Source organism: Hyposmocoma kahamanoa, unplaced genomic scaffold (genome assembly GCF_003589595.1).
Source record: "Hyposmocoma kahamanoa isolate Upper Pololo Valley unplaced genomic scaffold, ASM358959v1 103, whole genome shotgun sequence".
NCBI lineage: Eukaryota > Metazoa > Arthropoda > Insecta > Lepidoptera > Cosmopterigidae > Hyposmocoma > Hyposmocoma kahamanoa.
This window is the reverse complement of record NW_020653344.1, coordinates 4,245,979-4,264,694: the sequence shown is the minus strand read 5'-3', so window position 1 is coordinate 4,264,694 and position 18,716 is coordinate 4,245,979. Positions and strand designations below refer to the sequence as shown.

Sequence of the window (18,716 nt, the reverse complement as noted above, 5' to 3'; positions counted from 1 at the left end):
GCAAATCGACACATTGTTTATTATTGTAACTATCATAATAATTATTATATTGTATTACAATTATAATTATCATTTATACGTTCGAGCAGTTTTACACTCGGTATGCGTTGTCTCTAAAGACCGTAATCTACCATAGCGGAGCGCAGTAAATTTGCGTTTCAACAGCCAATATTATTTTGCTATTTTGACTTTTGTTTACTTAAATTTGGTTGTTAGAAACACAATCCATTAACGCTCGGCTTGGGTTGGTAAAGGGCCTAACGGTTTACTTTTGCAATAGATACCAACAAAACAAGAAAATGTTGATGTGATTCAGCCATCCGTTTTGGTCACTGGGACTGGAGAAAATGCATCGGTTTTCATTCAAGAACCGATATTGCAGGTTGGTGAATAGACTTTTGCCCGAAATTTAATGTGTGCAAAGTGTGCCAGCACCAGCTTTTTACTTATTGTCGCGAATGCTAAGAACACCTGTAACTAATTTATTATGTATTACAAACATAGCTTTAAACAAGGTGAAGGGTAAGTATTTAAAAAAGGATACCGGGCTTGGAGCGTCCTACACAACACAGATTTGCTGTATAAGGGCTTTTCGACCAATGCGATTATTTCCTAACGTGCTAAACTGAGTTGGACCACAAAACAAAATGCAAAATAGTAGCATAAGGGTGCTTCAAAACTTGCAACAAATGGTTAATGCTGTACTAGCTATCTTATGTCATTCATTACGTTTTATGTCAAACGAATACTTTGTTTTAGTGTAAGTGAAACAAACAATGGTGCAAATTGTTAATTTAATCGGCCATAACTGAAATATTATTGCTGAGTAAAAATTATTGTATCATAATACATACATATAAAAGCTTTCAAGTTCGCTTTGAGAATATGTCGTGGTTTTTCGATCAATTTAGATGCGATCTCAACTAATAAAATTTTAACGCTAAAATCTGTTGTTATTGTACAGAGTTATTTATAAAATACTAACAACCTCTCAGGACTATATTACTAACATCAAGACCAACAACTTTTGTCCCACATCGTTCAACGTATAGAATTCTACAAACTGCCTCTGGAACTGCAAGGACCTTTGTTGAATGGCTTATTAAACCTTTTACTGCGACATGACCATTTGGTTTGAAGATTTCGGTTCTATAAAGGTGCCCAGACACATATGATCAAACTAGTAAATTTGTAAGCCGTAGACGATCGACGTCGTACTTTTTGTCGAACAAGTATATCAGACAAAATAGAGTAAATGTGAAAGAAGCAGACGATCGGTATCATATTTCTTGTAAATCGACACGTTTTGATCGTTCGAGCAAAACTGTAGACACCTAAAGGTTATAGGAAATTAAACTATTTTTCCGGATTTAAATCGCGTATATTTGTTTTTTCAAACAAACCGACGTAACGACGAACCGACCTAAAGGTTATGTCTTAGAGTCTTGTAGAAACCTAAAGGTTAGCTTATGTCGTGCCTAAAATTATTGCCATCCATGCAGAAGTAGCAGGCATGTTTCATTTTAATGACAATGAGCAATACTCGCTATAGTTCTTCCTACTTTATGAGGTAGAGACAACTCTAGCGAGAATTACGCATGCACAAATTTGTTTGATTGTTTAACAATTAAAAATAAGCGTTACTTTGCGATCGCAGGTATGTCGCTTGACATGTTTTTTTTCTAATTACTCTGACCAAAGTAATTATGAATATATGCGCTTGTAGGTGCAGCAACCAACAATACACGTGCAGCAACCAACGTTACAAGTGCAGCAACCTACGTTACAAGTTCAGCAACCTACTTTACAAGTTCAAGCGTCTACGATACAGGTATTTAATTTAGGATGTACACTGATAGGTATTCGCTTAGTAGGACAGTCCTACCTGATTGTACAGGCGTTTTGAGCGTGGTTGATGTGTAGATAGATGTAACTTGGTCATGGTTTTTTAATTTGTGCTCCATTGTTTCGAAAAAAATGGGACGGATTTTTTTCAAAATTACATGATTTTTTCCGATTTTGAGACTATATAATTTAGCTGGCAAACCCATAACTTTGTCTTCTAGATCATGTGCACAGTTTGTATTTTTGAATATTTGTACGTTGACATTCAAAATTGAAACAAACTGCTTCGTCGAAACTTTTTTTGGGGGTATTTTTGTTGTTTGTTTTTCCTATTACATGAGTTTAAACCACTGCCGTTATGCGACTGGACGGGCACTAACTATTAATGGAAAACTTGAAATGAAATATAACTTTATAACAGGTGCAGCAACCTACTTTACAAGTGCAACAACCAATGCTGCAAGTGCAGCCTATGGAGGTTCAAAATATCATCGCATCTCAAGCGGGACAGCTTATTCTTCAAGGTAAATTAGTTGAAATAAAATTCGATACCTATACACGGTCACACATTGATATCTACTAACTGCCACTTTTCGACATTGCAATGTATGGTAATTATGTGTAAGGTTGCCATCTTTTTTGAAATTAATTTCTAATAAGATTTAGGACAACATTTTCTGTCATAGGAACACGTTTCTTATTGGAATTCAATCAACACGAGGGAAATAGAATCCTAACGAAATGTATTGAACCGCTAAAGTTGCGCACACAATGTCATTCCATGCTAATGCATTAATACTTTTTTGCAGTTAATACTGGTAATGTCGGTTTATTTCGAATTGGCAGAGCTTTATTTCTTTATCGTAACCATAATCACAGATTAATGCAAAATACTTCATAACGTCATGTATTGGCTTTCATTTGATCAGGTTATACTTTAGGTATATCTGAGCACGCGACACCATTTGCTGAATCTTCCCAAAATCCCAATTCGAGCTACGCCAAGGCGCCATCAATAATACTGACGCCCATAAACAACGTGACATGACGTTACGTTGGAATTGAAAAACTTCTTGAAAAAGTCTGTACTATTTAACCCTTAATAAAATAAAGGTGTGAGCAGCAGGAAAATCGTGGTGACGGTATTTGTGACCGCAATTAATTAGTATACGTGAAAGTAGTGTGAACTATAACGGGCTGGAGAACCTGGAGCTGAAGGTTGGTGTAAGCACGATCCTTTTCCCCTTCCTTTACTTGCGAGCTCTGTAGTAGTAGAGCTCCTTGTGAAATAATTCGTCCAGGGAAGTACTGCCACCTTACCTATTTCAACCGCCAAGCAATAATGTGAGCATTACTGCGTTCTGGTTTTGAATGGTAATTATGCTGGTGAAATTACAGACAAACGGGTCTTGTCAATTTGTCTCCGGGTGACGGGCATAGTGGCAGTGACCCTAAAATCTTTGCGATTTAAAGCTCTTAGTGGCACTGCAATTGTTATGGATAGGTGTGTCGCTTATCATCAAGCGCACGACTTGTTCGTGCCCTCAATTAGTATTATAAAAAAAAAGAATAAAGCTCACCCTTGCCGCAGCTCTCGAGGAGCTGTCGAACTCATTAAAATTTTTAACATATAGTCACTATGATCACTGTCACCAATACTTATTATTGTAATAAATAATGCATAGTATACAGTATATGGCTGTCCAACTGAATAGACATTTCCGACACAGCGATAGCGCGCGTCTGAGTGCGCCAGGCTGATTTGGTAAAATTTTGAAGGATTTTTTATGGACTTTGGTCTACCGTACTGTGCGTACGAGATATTTTAGATTGGATTTCGGCACGATACGGATTGGCCTTTTTCGTCTAATAGTAAATAAAAATTAAATAAATAATTAAATTCAGGCCAGAGCCAATAAGATAATGATAGTCACAAAAGGAAAATTTAAAACTGTGTTAATATAATTACAATAAATTTGGAGGTATTGAATAATAATGAAAATACGATAATTAAGGAATTATTATTACAAATCACTACGGAATTACACAAATCACTACAGAATTACACAATGCACTACGGAATTTCACAAATCACTGCTTAATTGGACCAGTAGGTAGTAATCTTTTTAATACTTTAAGATTGTACAGTCGTTACGATGGGCAAACTTCCTCAGGATGCCATTGCGACTGTCACGCGCTCGTTTTAGCAGAAACAACAACTTTTTTCGCCTAATGGCATAAATGTTATCTGTCATGATGAACATGCAGGACGCGCAGTGCCGTGGCAGTCCCAGCAGCATCTTGAGGATGTTATTGCACTGTACTGTCAGTGCATTATATGTAATAAACAATTTGAAGTCCTTATAAAATCGTGACTGTCTTCATAGAACTATTACAAAAATTAGTTTACGTTCTTAAGTAAGTTAACAACTAATAACATAATTCGCTAGAATAAAAATTAATGTTGTTTTAGAAAAACCAATGGCGACTCAGCAAACGCAATACGTTCAGCAACCAATGCAATTAATTGCTACACCTAGCACCTCACAGGGTAAGACTTATGGTTATAAATAATAATGTGCCCGTCAACCACACCAATTGCCTGGCTTCAAACAAGGGAATGTCCTGTAGTATAGTAGCTAGTACTCCTGTAGTACTGCCACCTTACCTATTTCTGCCGCCAAGTAGTAATATGAGCATCATTGCGTTTCGGTTTGGGAGGGTAAGGGTGCTGGTGAAATTACAGGCATATAAAATATGGCACTTGTCAACTTATCTCTCCGGGTGACGGGCGCAGTGGTAGTGCCCCTGAGATCTTTGCGATTTAAAGCTCTTATTGACACTGCAACTGTTATGAATAGGCATTGTCGCTTACTACCAGGCGCACTTGTTCGTAGTATTACTTAGGTTTTATAAGAAAAGGAAGAGACTACATTAATGAAATTCACTCACAACATCATAATTTTCTGCCTTGTATTATCCGCTGCTGGGTTTAGATCCTGCCAAACTTTCCAGTTCAGTGCGTTTCTGGTCCAGGTTTTGCCTGCGACTTCTACTTCCAGGGGCTACCACCACGCCTCATCAGACGTCCTGCCCAATTTCACTTAAGGTCTCAATCACAACGTCTAACACAATGCCCCAACGTCTTGAATTTTCGTCAGACGTGGGATTGCCCTGTGAATTGTATCGAGGAGTGTGATACCTAGCATGGCGGTCTCCAAGGCCATTTGTGCTACTCGTATTCAGTTCACAATTTTTAGTAAGCGTCCATGTTTCATTGTTGATAGGACACACTGGTTGAAGAGACGGGTCTTCAGATACTGTGGTATCTTTTTTGACCAAAAGACATCTTTCAGCTTTCCGAAAGCTATCCATAATAAACAAAAAATAAATATGTGTACGTTTGTCAACGCATCGAATTCGGCTCTAATTCGCCTAAAACTTAAAAGATTGTTATTTCTTAAGATCTTATTACGATGTAATATATGCATAACGCACACACTGATAGCCCCGCGAAACCTTATAACTCAGGAAACCCTGTAGCGCGGGTGCCATGGCCACACACATAGACAACCACAAATTACACCTTTTAGTAGCAGTAGAGCTCCCTGTGAAAGAGTTCGTCCAGGTAAGTACTGCCACTTTGCCTATTTCTGCCGCCAAGCAATAATGTCAGCATTACTGTGTTCCGGTTTTGAAGGGTAAGGGTGCCGGTGAAATTACAGGCACATGGGACTTGTCAACTTACGTCTCACGGTGACGGGCGCAGTGGCGGTACCCATAAGATCCTTGCGATTTACAGCTCTGAGTGGCATTCCGGCCCAGGAATCGAACCTGAGACCCCTGAGTGGCAGAGCAGCATGGTAACCGTTCGACCACAGAGGCAGTTAAATAATATATCGTCTTTTTATTTACATGTTTTGTTTACATTTACAATTGGTATTATATAAAAAAAATGTAATCTTTGTTTTGTTTCTCAGGCGGGCTGAGCTACATAACGCAAAATATACCCGGTAATATGATGCAAAAAACCATTATCATAGTACAAGGACCTACTGGAGGAGGCCCTCTGACACTTACGGTATGTATTCCATTTTATTATATACACTCCAATGTCGGCCATGTTGGAAAAAAGTATTTAATAGAAGGCCTCATATTACCCCCATACTTTGCGAAGTGATCTACTGAACTAAGGGTTGAACCCCATTTGATGCTGAAGTGTACTGTCGATACCCCATATAAAATGACAGTCGCACGTGTGCTGTGCGTGCGTGCTGCTAAGTATAACCCTTAATAAAAAAATGAAAAAGATTTTCAATTGACTTTGACTAAAACTTTTAAAGTTAAGTTGTGAAGGAAAACATAATCAGGGACCGCAGCCAGATACCGATGTTATGCAATGTGCATCCTAATTGTGTTTAAGCAGTGAACGAAAATGTCAGATAAAACGGCTCATTGGTATCAATATTGTAAATGTTATAAAAGGTGAACAACCCAGGCGGTTTGGACGAGGCGACGCTTAACAGTCTTATCACCCAGGCCACAGAGGCGATTACTCAACAGCAAATTATACAGGTTAAAAACTAGTAATAGAAGCTTCCAACGCTTCCCATTCACTAACATAGTGGATTAATATTTTTTTTTATAAGGGTATTTGTTCATGTTAAACTATTAACATCACTAGCGCTTCTTAGAACACATTTCTAATAATCTCATTTTGTATTTGTCACTTTGTTTTTTTGTCCTACATAAATCTGCCTTGCTTCACATAGTCTACTAAGGTTGTAGTGTCTCATCACATTAGCGATGTCTAAGAGAAGGCAACATTCTCATTCTTCTATCAGCATTACATCACTTTTGTTCACACGCAATATTCGAATGTCAAAAATGAACTTTAAATCATTGTATAATAAGACTCATATCGATGCCTTACTTTCTCAAACTCGTATCTTCTAAAGAGTGATTATTCAGGAGATGACAAATCTTTCTATTTATTTTAAAGTTCTTATCAAGGGTGTCGATTTGGATGCATTACTATAAGAATAGGTAAAAACCAGTGTGTGAAAATGAAGGAAATGTGATGTAAAATCGGCCTACAAAATTTGTATATACAATCCATTTTTGCATTTCAGTAACTTTGTGCTTTAAGACACGAGTTTGAGAAAATAAGGCGATGACATGACATGTTGTTCGAATTTATATGTAGTACAACGTACACTACGTAACATACTGACATGTCATACTGATATGTCCAATAAGAATTGTTTGTATTGGTGGTCATATTTGGTCAGTATTAAAACCCTGTAAGATAAAATAAATTTATAAATCACAAAGGTAGAACGGTATTGCTGTTCAGTGACAGACAATTTTATAAGAATGGTGTTATAGAATCTATGGAACTGTTGTAAATTTAGAAGCGAAAAGTGTAGAGGATCCGTTACGTTATCCGTATTGACGGGTCGGGAGAAATATGTATGGCTTACATTTATTTCTTTCGTGAGTTTGGGTGTGATTTGTGGTTGTCTATATGTGCGTCTGTGGCACCCGTGATACAGGGTCTCCGTAGTGTGAGGCTTTAAAAAAAATGAGTTGAAAAATTTTTCAATGTTTTGCATTTGAGTAGGTGATAGAAACCATTAATTCAAACAATGTCTCACTCTTTCAGGGTAACCACATAATAAAAGAATCACACTTGTGGCCAGCCAATTACGCAAAAAGATGTGGGATTCTTTTTGATAAATTAAATATACCCTTTGTTTTATATTTTGAGTGAAATTGTTCTTTATTGTTTAAGTCAAGCACATTTGCCTACAGGGTGTTAGTGCTGACTAAATATGACCACCAATACAAACAACTTTTATTGGTCATGTCAGTATGATATGCTAGTATGACCAGCAATAAAAGACCGCAACTGCCACCTGTTCGGCGCTTCAATGCTTACACGTTGTACGGAGCGTATCGTAAATATATAAAAGAGCAAGAAGCAGCGCAAATCGGTAGACGTGTAAACACATTAAATTTTGTCAATATATGTTATTTCAATTGAAATAAGATATAAATTGCAATGCTCTGAGACTTACCTCGCTGCATAGCGGAACAGCTACCCAACCAACAATGTCGATAGCTGTTCGCCACCTCTCAAATGACGCTTATGTGATGCTCTACAATCCATAGCATAACATTTCATGGTAATCATTTTGCAATGTTCGTTGTGAAAAAAAATGGTGGATACTATCATAGTATAATAAGACCAAGTAGGGCAACACCCACATTTTTGTTTGGCGCATCAATACCTACACTTCGCTTGGAGCGTAGGGAGTCACATTATTATTTTAGTTGAAACTATACGGTGTAAAAATAATATAATAAAAGGTGTTCATTATAGTATGGTAGAGCTATATTGAAACAATCTTTGTTAAATGCAGTACTATAGTGGATTGATATTTCGATTACTGGACAATGATTGTGAAATAGAAATGAGATGTTTAACATTTCAGAATTCGAAAACCGAATGAATGCTTCCAGTGTCTGCTTTCCCAACCCTTTCATTGGATAAATTTAATAAAAAAACAACAACTCGCGCTATGCAACGTGAGTGCACTGCGAGATTACGGGAGTATGCATCCGCACAAGGAGCGCGGTGGGCGTGCACACATTGTTTTATATTACCCTAGGGAATTTGCTTATAGATGCCCCTACCCTATGGGGGCAGAGCCGAGGTTATCTGGGACTGGGCTGAACTCTGAAGGGCAGTAGCCTGACCGCATTAAACCCCCGGGGTGTTCCTCCTCTCCGCGGCAGGTGGAGGTATGGGTGTGCTATCGCTCGTCCGCGCCTCCACCAGCGGCTGGCCGCGCCCAGCGCAGCCCCTCCCCAAGAAGAGAGACACTACGGTCCCCCGACTCCAAATGTAAGGCTCGCCGAACACCAGACGAGCCTTCCATCTCGGGCCCCTCCATGCTACGCAACGAACTCCCCCGTTCATAATTATAAAAAAAAAACATGAATGGCTCGTGAGACGACACGCGCTATGCAACGTGAGTGCACTGCGAGATTTTGCGAATGTACATCCCTACAAGGAGCGCGGTGGGCGTGCACATATAACCCAACTTGTCTTATTATAGTATGATACCGATATTTTGCATGAAATTTCTTGAAGTGTTTGTTAAAAGATACACAAATTGTTATGAGACGATTGTTTTATGAATTCCCTACCTGCGGACTTATTCCCCGAAGCTATAACTCGGACCTTTTCAAGGCCAGAGTGAATTGGCTTTATTTAGGTGTGCATAATATATCGTCGACCTCATGATAACTTTACATCAGGTGAGACTGAAGTCAAACGCACAACTTTTTGGTTAATCTTATCGTGTAATTAAATTTTAAAACACCCGTGGACGTAATTTAGGACGTGACGGCCGACTTTGTCTGTATGTAAGTGTTTACAAACATACAGGCAAAAAAGTCTGATGGAAAATGATTAAAAATTCACGTATTCATACAACCTACAATATTAGTCAAGATGTCTCTTTCCATCGACGTTGATAGGATTTTTTTTCCATATTTTCTATTCGGCTTAAAATGGCAAATAACCGACAAAATTATGCTGTATCTTTTACCAAACACTTCGAATAATTCAATATGTTAATAAGTTCATTCTCAATTTTTATTTTAATATTTCCAATTTAATGTATTAATATGGTTTATATATTCACTTTAAGGTCCGTTAATCACCAGTTTATGTTACTTAATACATTTAGAAATTTACTTACATTCTATTCATAGTTAAGCTTATTTAAAAGGGTATACTAAAACTTTGTGTAGATGATAATCTAACTATATGTTACACATGAGCTTGTTCAATGGCGCACACGCATACTCATGCGTGTAAGTGCCGTTTAAATGTTGTGTTCGAAGTGTCCATTATCGGATGATTGAATATCGCGTTGAGGACGACGTTAGTGTACCTAAGACGTTGGATAATAACGTGGATAATTCTGTTCGCATGATTTTATTGTAGAAGGAATAGATAACAAAGTAGGGAAACTGTGAAGGAAAAGGAGAAGAAAAAAGAGACAGGCAGATAGGTTTACATGATTCAAGGCCACGTCTTTTCTCCTCGATAATTTTGATGGGAGTGACGATGGAACGTAGCAAAGTGGGAATTACGAAAAAAAAGAACTAGAGAACGATTCAAAATTTCAAAAGTAAGTGAACAGAAATTAGCCAGGAATTTTGTCACCCTTTTCTCAGAAAAGGGTGATAAAAAGGTGGGGTGATGATGAAAAGTGGCCGCATCGTCACAAGGGGCTCGCTCTTAATGGGTTCTTTTTTGCACTGTGACATGGAAGTGTTGAGGACTAAACAAGGTTCTCTGTGAGGACGATGACCACCTCTCTTCAAATAGCTCATCTGGTCATTGTCTCCTACTTTACATTTTAACAAAGTTTATATACAATCGTGCCCCAGTAATGACTGTTTAAAGACTTTTACAAATCGCGATAAGCTTTCGAGTGTTACTGATACAATGTCATGTAACATTGTAGGACTGGTGAAAGTGAGGCTAGGTCACGATATGACAACGATTATTAAGAGAGGCACCACACTTAATAACTCTGAATGGGCTTGAATGGATCAGAAATAGCTTTAATTCATAATTCATTTATTCATGTGAATTGACAAAAGTGTTATATAAAATGGAATAAAAGATTCCAACACATGAATCCTGTAAGGGACTACAACAGCTTAATTAATTATTAATTTCATATGCTAATTAATTATTTATTTACAATTATGAAATATGTTACAAGTAATATAAAACAATTGTAAAGTCAAGCTGATACAATTTAATTTATAATTCATTCCTCGTAATTGGATAAAATAACATGTTTGAAAAAAAGAAAAGACAAAAACAAAAAGTAAATAATCTTAATAAATATACTTGAATTATATTATTATGTCCAAAATGTGATGAAAAATAACTAAATATATGTTAAACAGTTGATTACTAATAAATGTATCGTATATTGATGCTTTAGATCCATGTAAGAGTGAAAAATACAATTGACGACGAGAAGAGAGTCTTACGATATATAGGTTTATCTAACCGCCTTAAGCTGATTCCGAATTAATAAGTGTGGTGACTCCTTTATGTCAATCTGCAGGTACCTTATTATTGGTTTTTAATTACATGCTCCATGGTCTTACGTTCTGGATACAGAAATATTTTGTGCGACAATTAGTTTTCGATGAGGTCTTGCAATAAGGCCCATTTTGCTACCAATAGCATTTGTCAGTTCGACTAAGGCCTGGCGCCCATTGACGAGACGGCATGACAGGGGATTTTTAGGTGACGGTGATATACCTTAATGTTCTGAAGTTATAGTTAGAATTTTAGTAATAATGGTTGTAACTGCAAAAAGTTTATGTAGCCTCGGAATGAATGCCTTGGCAGTCTTCGGGATGCTTTGGTAGGCTTCCGTAACCCTAAATCTTCTTTTTGGAAAATAATGTTCTTCTTCAGTAAGTACTTCTGCGAGTAACTGGTAATAAACCAGTTTGCAACGTTGCGGCTGATCTGAATGGAGGCTAGGCGCTTACAGGATGTCTCAACTGTATGCTTTGGCATGTCTGAGGATACCGTCATTGTTGTCAGGGGGCTCTTTCATGTAGGGATGCTGAGAGATTCCTACTATACCGTCTCGCCAATGGGCGCCGGGCCTAAGAGGTGTAGAGAGGTCGAAATAACGAAATACCACTGGTATCCGAAGCATAGCTTATGATGTCAGGTGTTCAGACATTGCTTTGAACCATCAAAAGGCAAGTCGATAATAAAAGAAATTTTATGATGGATTTTTTTATGCTCCTCACTGTATACGTGTGTAACTTTATTGGCACAGAATTCTGGCGTGATCCAATCGACTCAGAGGGTGATAGTAAGCCAGCCCGCATTGACTCAGCCCATTGCTGTGGTCAAAACGCAAATAGCACAGGTTCACAAAACACTTTATTCGAGATGCACAATAATTATACGGCTTATGTAGATTGTTTTATAATGTAATGACTGTTATGCGCCTTAATTATAAAGGTACATTTACAATGTACTCGTAATCCTTTATACACACGCGAGCAATAAATTGGGGCCGCTAATATTTCGAGTTCGCTAGAGTTCCTTCACGATGTTTTCAATCACCATTAAATAAAGTGATAATTAGTAATTATTTACATAATATATTTAAGGAGCAGTAGAGCTCCTTTGAAAGAGTTTGTCCAGGGAAGTACTGTCACCTTACCTATTTCTGCCGCCAAGCAATAATGTCAGCGTTACTGTGTTCCGGTTTTGATGGGTAAGGGTGCCGGTGAAATTACGGGCACATGAGACTTGTCAACTTTTGTCGCAGGGTGACGGGCGCAGTGGCAGTGCCTCTTAGATCTTTGCGATTTAAAGCTCTGAGTGGCATTGCAACTGTTATGGACAGGCGTGTAGCTTACCATCAGGCGCACGACTTGTTCGTCCGGTCACTTGATATAAAACAAAAACCACTTGTACAGTCAAGAGTACGGCACGCTTCACACTTTGTACTTTGGACCGTTCTTATCGAAAGCGGCATAGAGTTGTATTTAAAACTTAAGTGTCAAGCTTGAGTTGCGCTAGATTCTGTATCATTATTAATGGCACAACTGATACTGACTAAATTGTTACATGAGAATATTTTTTTGTGAACGGCTCTAATTCATTGTTCGTGTGTTAAAAATGAGTACATCGGCAGTATTTGCTACGCTTACCGTAACTAAGTTACTTTTTTAGAGATACATAAAAAATCATGTTAGAAAACGTTATTGGCTCTGTGAGGTTTGAAATTACTCGACTATAACGACTAAATCGAAAAAAATGTGCCATTGTGTTAAGTATGTCATTTACAAAATGACACTTTGTTTCTAGAACAAAAATGTTAAAATACGCTTTTTCGTGAATACAGAGCCAATATAAAAGAGTGTTGTGCATGTCATGTAATAGATATATAAGTATGTAGAAAATTTGCATTTTGAACGGTCCCTTTTTTTATTTTATTAATTAAAAAAATGAAATGTCTTTTGGAAATTAAACTATTTATTTGCATCTAAATCACGTATATTTGTTTTTCAAACGAACCAACGTTCTGGAACTTACAGGTCGCATGATCACGGCCAAGTTCCATTACGAAAAACAAACGAAAAATGAAAAAAGAAAAAGAAAAAACTCGTTTCCAATATAATATAGCAATAGATAAAACCTAATAACTCTAAAAATGTAAAAATTCGATGTCTACCGAATTAAGCTGTCAAGTGCCATCGATTGGCTGAATTAGTTTTTTTGATTAATAAAAAAAGAAAAAAACACAGAAACAGGGCCTGTTTTGTAATTAATTAATTTTAATAATAATTATTTTTATTGCTTAAGTTTATAAATGTTCGCAAAGAAATTCATTAAGTAATTTGGTGGGCATGTTTTGTTTATATCCATTATATATTTTGGAAAAATTAATCGACAAAGCCAGATATTTGCCCCAGCACAAAAATCTATATGTAATGTACAAAAATGAATTAAAGTTCATGCAAAAGTGATCAATTTATGCAAAAGTGACCAATTTATGCAAAAGTATGTCCGGATGTAAATATTGTATATTTGTTGTTTGAAAAAACCAATTTAAATGAAAAAAATGTTAAGGACTTGATAAATATTCTGTATTTCAACTGCAGGCAAGGTCATAATTTTGTAATAATATACAGTACTCATGGAGGTAGCAGTAGAGCCCCTTGTGAAAGATTTTCGCCAGGAAAAAACTGCCACCTTACCTATTTCTGCCAAGCAGTAATGTGAGCATTGCTGCGTTTAGGTTTTGAAAGGTATGGGTACTGGTGTCAACTTATGGGTAACAGGCGCAGTGGCAGTGCCCCTCAGATCTGCAATTTGGGGTTCTGAGTGGCACTGGTATGGACAGGAGTGACGCTTGACACCGGGCGAACGACTTGTTTGTATCATCACTGGGTATCATGAAAAAGGGTTTCTTGCAAGCTACAATAGTACTATAGAATACTAGAGGTCAAATCATTTTTGTACATTACAAATTTCTGTCTAAGCCGCTTATGGCTTATCTGGCATTGTCATTTGGAAAGCTGGAGTTATTTATTACTGTGATATTGCTTTTTTGGTAAAGGGTTTATTTTATGAGACGTTGTTCACTAACAAATTTCCGTGGCAATTTTTATTATTTAAGTACATATATTATCGTGTAATTATTAAATAATATTTCACGATAAAAAATTGAATACTTAAAAATAAAAATTGCCACGGAAATTAGGTAGTGAAAGATGATCCCCGTATGATCGAAGAATTGTTTGATCATAACTATTTATATGAGGTGACAAAAATTCCCAAGTTTTCTCACAATTAAATTAAATAGCAAATTTAAAGGTACTTTAAAAGGTAAAATCGTGGTAGCCTAATGGTTTGACCTACTGCCTCTCAAGCAGAGGGTCGTGAGTTCGCACCTCTGTTTTCTCGGAATTTATGTGCGTAATTTAATTTGAAATCTACCATGTTTTTGGCTTTTCGGTGAAGGAAAACGTGATGAAATCTGCACGTCGAAGAAGGTTTACAACCCTCGGAAAACGTGTAATGTCTTCGATCCACGTTGAGTGAGCGTGGCGAAGAGGAGACCCGTGCCCATATCATAAATGAAGTATAAATGGGTTGATGATTGATTGTGAAAGGTGCTCTAAAGCACTACTTACACACACTAGTTACCTAGTCTATCAGCAATTGTACTACGTACATATTACAAAATTTGTTTTAAAAAGAACTTTGTACGGATGGCCTAAAATGGCTTGTTTTTTTGTCACCTCTTCTACTACATTTTACAAATATTTGAATAGTTATTGCATTTTGATTTGTAATATTCAGACCGTTTTACTACTTTATAAGATTACGCACGCGTCGTATATTGTTCAGAATATATTTCCATTATGATATCTAAAAATTTATTTGATACTAACACAAATGTGTTTTATAGAACGCACCGCAAATAACGCAAAGTCAACAACCAATAATAACCACGCAACCACAACCACACAAGGCGCAGATAATCAACCAACCCCCAACGCAGCAGATTGTGGTTACACAGAAACAACCACCCGCTTTGATCTCTACAACGACCAATCAAATTGTAGCTGGTAACCAGCAGGTTATCCAGGCCAGCCAACCGTTGTTACAAGGAAATCAACAGGTAAGTTTTATTGTCATATTTATCATCAAACAATAAGGTTTTCTCAAACATTCTTGGAAATGTTTGCATTACGTTCAAAAAACGAATACGGATAGTTTGTCATTTATGGACCATGCGACTTTTTCCCTGCCAAGGCCTGCAAAGTAAGTATAGAAAATCCATTACTGTCCTCTTCTCTAAACTTTTAAATCTACCTGCTAATAATGAACTATGTAAACAGGCAAAATAAAACTCATACAGCCAACTGCCCGATGTTCATAACTGCGAGAATTAAAAAAAAAGAAAATGGCGGTAACATTTAGACTACAGTGTTTTGGTACTCATTTGTTTTGTCGTGTTTGTATTTTGGTCGCAAAAATGAGTGCTAGTGCGAAGAGCAATAACGAAAATATAGGAATAGATTAACTCAAACACATCATCAGAAGTCCAGCAGACTACTATTAATGTGCCAGGAAAAACAATAACATTTTCTTTTAGCAAATTATATTGTATAGTGTTTAATGTTAGTTAATATTTTTTTACTTTTTCTATTATGTTCTTCACACATCTTCCTCTCTTTAGTCTGTTATTATTTCCTAGCATTGTTTGAGAAAAATCTATACAAGCTTCAGCGGGAACGGGAATTGCTTGACTCGTATATACAAGGCCTCGTCCTTGTAATTCATACTCGTCCAGCAATCCCTTACTTCCCGGCTTCTGCAATAATGTACTAAATAATCATTATGTAATTATGATTTCAACGTAATGAAATCTCCATATCTGAACTGTAAAAAACGAAAACTAAGAGAAGAAACAAAGCCGGTTGAGACGCAACATTCCGCCCAATATACCTATGTATTTGCTTCTAGATAATCGCAGTATCGAACAACCAACAGATTATAGTGAATACACCAATCAAACCCGGGGTGCATAGAGTAGTTCAGCAACCACAAAGAACCCAAGTTGTCAACCAACCCGTCGTCAACCAGCCAACTGTGGTTCAAAGCGACTGCAAAACAAGCGTTATACAAACTAATACCGTAACAGTGAGTATTATAAAGGGTCATTTGTAAAATACTAACTATATTGCAAACATCATACACAACAACTCTTGTTCCATGACTTTTAATAATTCATTAGATTATATTTTCCTACTACTACATCTAACTTGGAAGTAAAATTGTCAGACCGCGTGCGAAACAGCATATTGCGCTCCAAACCACAAATCGTTGACGTTGGTCATAAAGCCAATATAATATAAATGAGCTGAGGGCAAAGACAAGCACGGAGCGGATCACACTAAATGCAAGACGAAGCTATTTTATTATGAAAACTAACGCGGTTATCACGCATTATAATATAAAAGTAACGGGACTTAGTTGCGTAGTATTTTAGTCGGAAGCGGTCCGACTAGTTTCGACCATAATCGATGGTCTTCTTCTGGGCTTGAGTGCAACGTTCGCGACCGCGTCACGTCTAGCACTGCGCGCTGCGGCTCTCTGCGCGCGCGCCGATGACGCAGTCCGCAGTGGGGAATTCGGGGGGCTGATACGTTGCGTCAGTGCGTCCTGGAACTCTTCTTTGCTACTGCTGTCCGTAGGATTGTTGTCGGGAACAGTCACAACACAGAGCTCACCACGTCGTTACTACTAACATCTGCAGCTGCATACCGAGCGCCATGAAGACACGGCTTCCAAGTCGGTGGCAAGCTCCAGCCTCCGTCTCTATTAAAATTTGGTCGCCTACTTATTTCAATAGCCTCTCGGATTTTGCGGGGCACAAAATACTTCTCCCGCGCTAAAACCTTAGCTTTATCAAACCGAATGTAGTGACCAGTACCGGAGCTCAGAAAGTGGTCTGCCACCGCAGATCCATTGCCATCTTCACAGTGCGTCTACGGCGCGTATACGCGCAGATGACACGCGTTTACGGCGCCACTGAATTTGTGAACGTGTGCAAAGGTTTATTCGCTGCGTTTGAATCGCGTCATCTGCGCGTCGTCGGTGCGTATAAAATACGCTGTGTGTATGGGCTAACTATGATGATTCGCTTGATGTCAATGGCTGGCACTTATAATTTAATAATGTTGACAGAAGGTCCAACAGCCCGGTATGCGTCAAGTCATAACTCGGCAGCCTGTGATGGTAGGGAACACTAAGATCGGCGAGAAAGAAACTGTTGTCACACAACCAATACCAGTTGAGGTTTGTAACCTATTTCTTCTTTTTCTTAACATACTTGAACCTGTCTTGGTCATCATGAAGTATGTTTGTCAGGGGCTGACGTGGATCACCTTACGATATCTCGTCTTTTTTCTCTGTTAGTAAATTTTCTAGTACAATTATGCAATGGACGAGTCCATAGAGGTTATTTGATCGGCCCGTCGATTGGAAGTCCTTCCAAGCAGTTTAATATCCTTTACTCTGTCTTGCATGCACAATACGCTCTATGGAGTCATTATATAGCTTTTTTTATTTATTTAACATTTCGACAGAGAACTGACAATCGGTACTATCTCAATTTTGACAACTTTACAGGGTGAAGAAAAAAATTGTTTGCGTCATTTATACGGCATCCGATTCATTAAATAAAAATACGTAGTTCTTAAATATTTTTGTTACACATGCATGTATGTATATTTTTATTTAATAAATCAGACGCTATATAAATTATTTTTTCTTCATTCTGTAAAGTTGTCAAACTTGAGATAGTGCCGCTTGCCAGTTCACAGTCGATTTGCAACAAAGCAAAACATTTTAGAAGAAACCAAATTTTAAAATGCTTTTTTCTTACGGTGCAAAAGTAACTTTGTGTTCTTTACAGAAACCGCCAACCCCAAAGCCTGCAACTCCGCCACTTCAACCGCAGCCTCAACTACAAACGCAATCTCAGCCTCAATCTCAACCGCAACCGCAACCACAACCGCAACCGCAACCACAAGCTCAACCGCAATCCCAACCGCAATCCCAACCGCAAACTCAGCCTCAAACGCAGTCCCTACCGCAACCTATAACCCAAGATGATACACCTTGGATTTGCCATTGGCGAGGATGTGGCAAGTAAGTACAGTAATACTCCGCTTTACGCGAGGGATGCATTCCGGACAAAATTGTGTTAAGCGAAATACGCGTAATAAGGGGTTGTTATTTTTTTTGTGTGACCCGCCTGGTGTTTGGTCGTAGGTTGTATGGTTTGGACCTAATGACTGCTAAATAATAGGATAGAAACAAGGATAGAACGGGGTATGATCGAATAACAAGCTAAATATTGTAACGAACGTGCTTTTCGAACGCACCTATCTTTTCTAAAGCTTTTATCTTTGTCTCCAAACTTAAGCTCTGACGCTCTTTTTTCTTAGTCGGTGGTGTCATTCTTCGTAAAAATTAACTTTTACAATTCACTGGATAACAGACAGAGTACCAATGTGATTACAAATTAAGGGACCTACCAAGAAAGAACTACCTCTGACAATGCACTTTTAATGATTGAGAAAGTACGGGTTCAAATTGGCTAATCCAATCATGCTACCATGCACGCAATTAAACCAATCAAAGCAATGCATTCGCGTAAAGGGTAATTTAGCGCGAATGATACCCCATTACGGTATCGTACTTTCTAAGTGCAAGC

General features: G+C 37.8%; 1 protein-coding gene across 9 annotated transcripts in view; it reads left to right on the top strand.

Moving 5' to 3' along the window:
- The window catches only part of LOC113238117 (AT-rich interactive domain-containing protein 2-like), a 73,872-nt gene that overhangs the window by 39,777 nt on the left and 15,379 nt on the right, over positions 1 to 18,716 (top strand). For 5 of the 9 annotated variants that reach the window (XM_026474866.1, XM_026474874.1, XM_026474889.1 and 2 more), the window contains 11 exons: positions 281 to 382; positions 1,727 to 1,831; positions 2,267 to 2,369; positions 4,319 to 4,396; positions 5,826 to 5,926; positions 6,331 to 6,420; positions 11,745 to 11,837; positions 14,898 to 15,110; positions 15,959 to 16,135; positions 17,183 to 17,293; positions 17,913 to 18,148. In XM_026474866.1, the coding sequence (XP_026330651.1) occupies positions 281 to 382; positions 1,727 to 1,831; positions 2,267 to 2,369; positions 4,319 to 4,396; positions 5,826 to 5,926; positions 6,331 to 6,420; positions 11,745 to 11,837; positions 14,898 to 15,110; positions 15,959 to 16,135; positions 17,183 to 17,293; positions 17,913 to 18,148 (1,409 nt within the window). The remainder of the gene's footprint in view (positions 1 to 280; positions 383 to 1,726; positions 1,832 to 2,266; positions 2,370 to 4,318; positions 4,397 to 5,825; positions 5,927 to 6,330; positions 6,421 to 11,744; positions 11,838 to 14,897; positions 15,111 to 15,958; positions 16,136 to 17,182; positions 17,294 to 17,912; positions 18,149 to 18,716) is intronic. The other 4 variants (XM_026474858.1, XM_026474898.1, XM_026474907.1 and 1 more) reach the window with 4 other exon arrangements.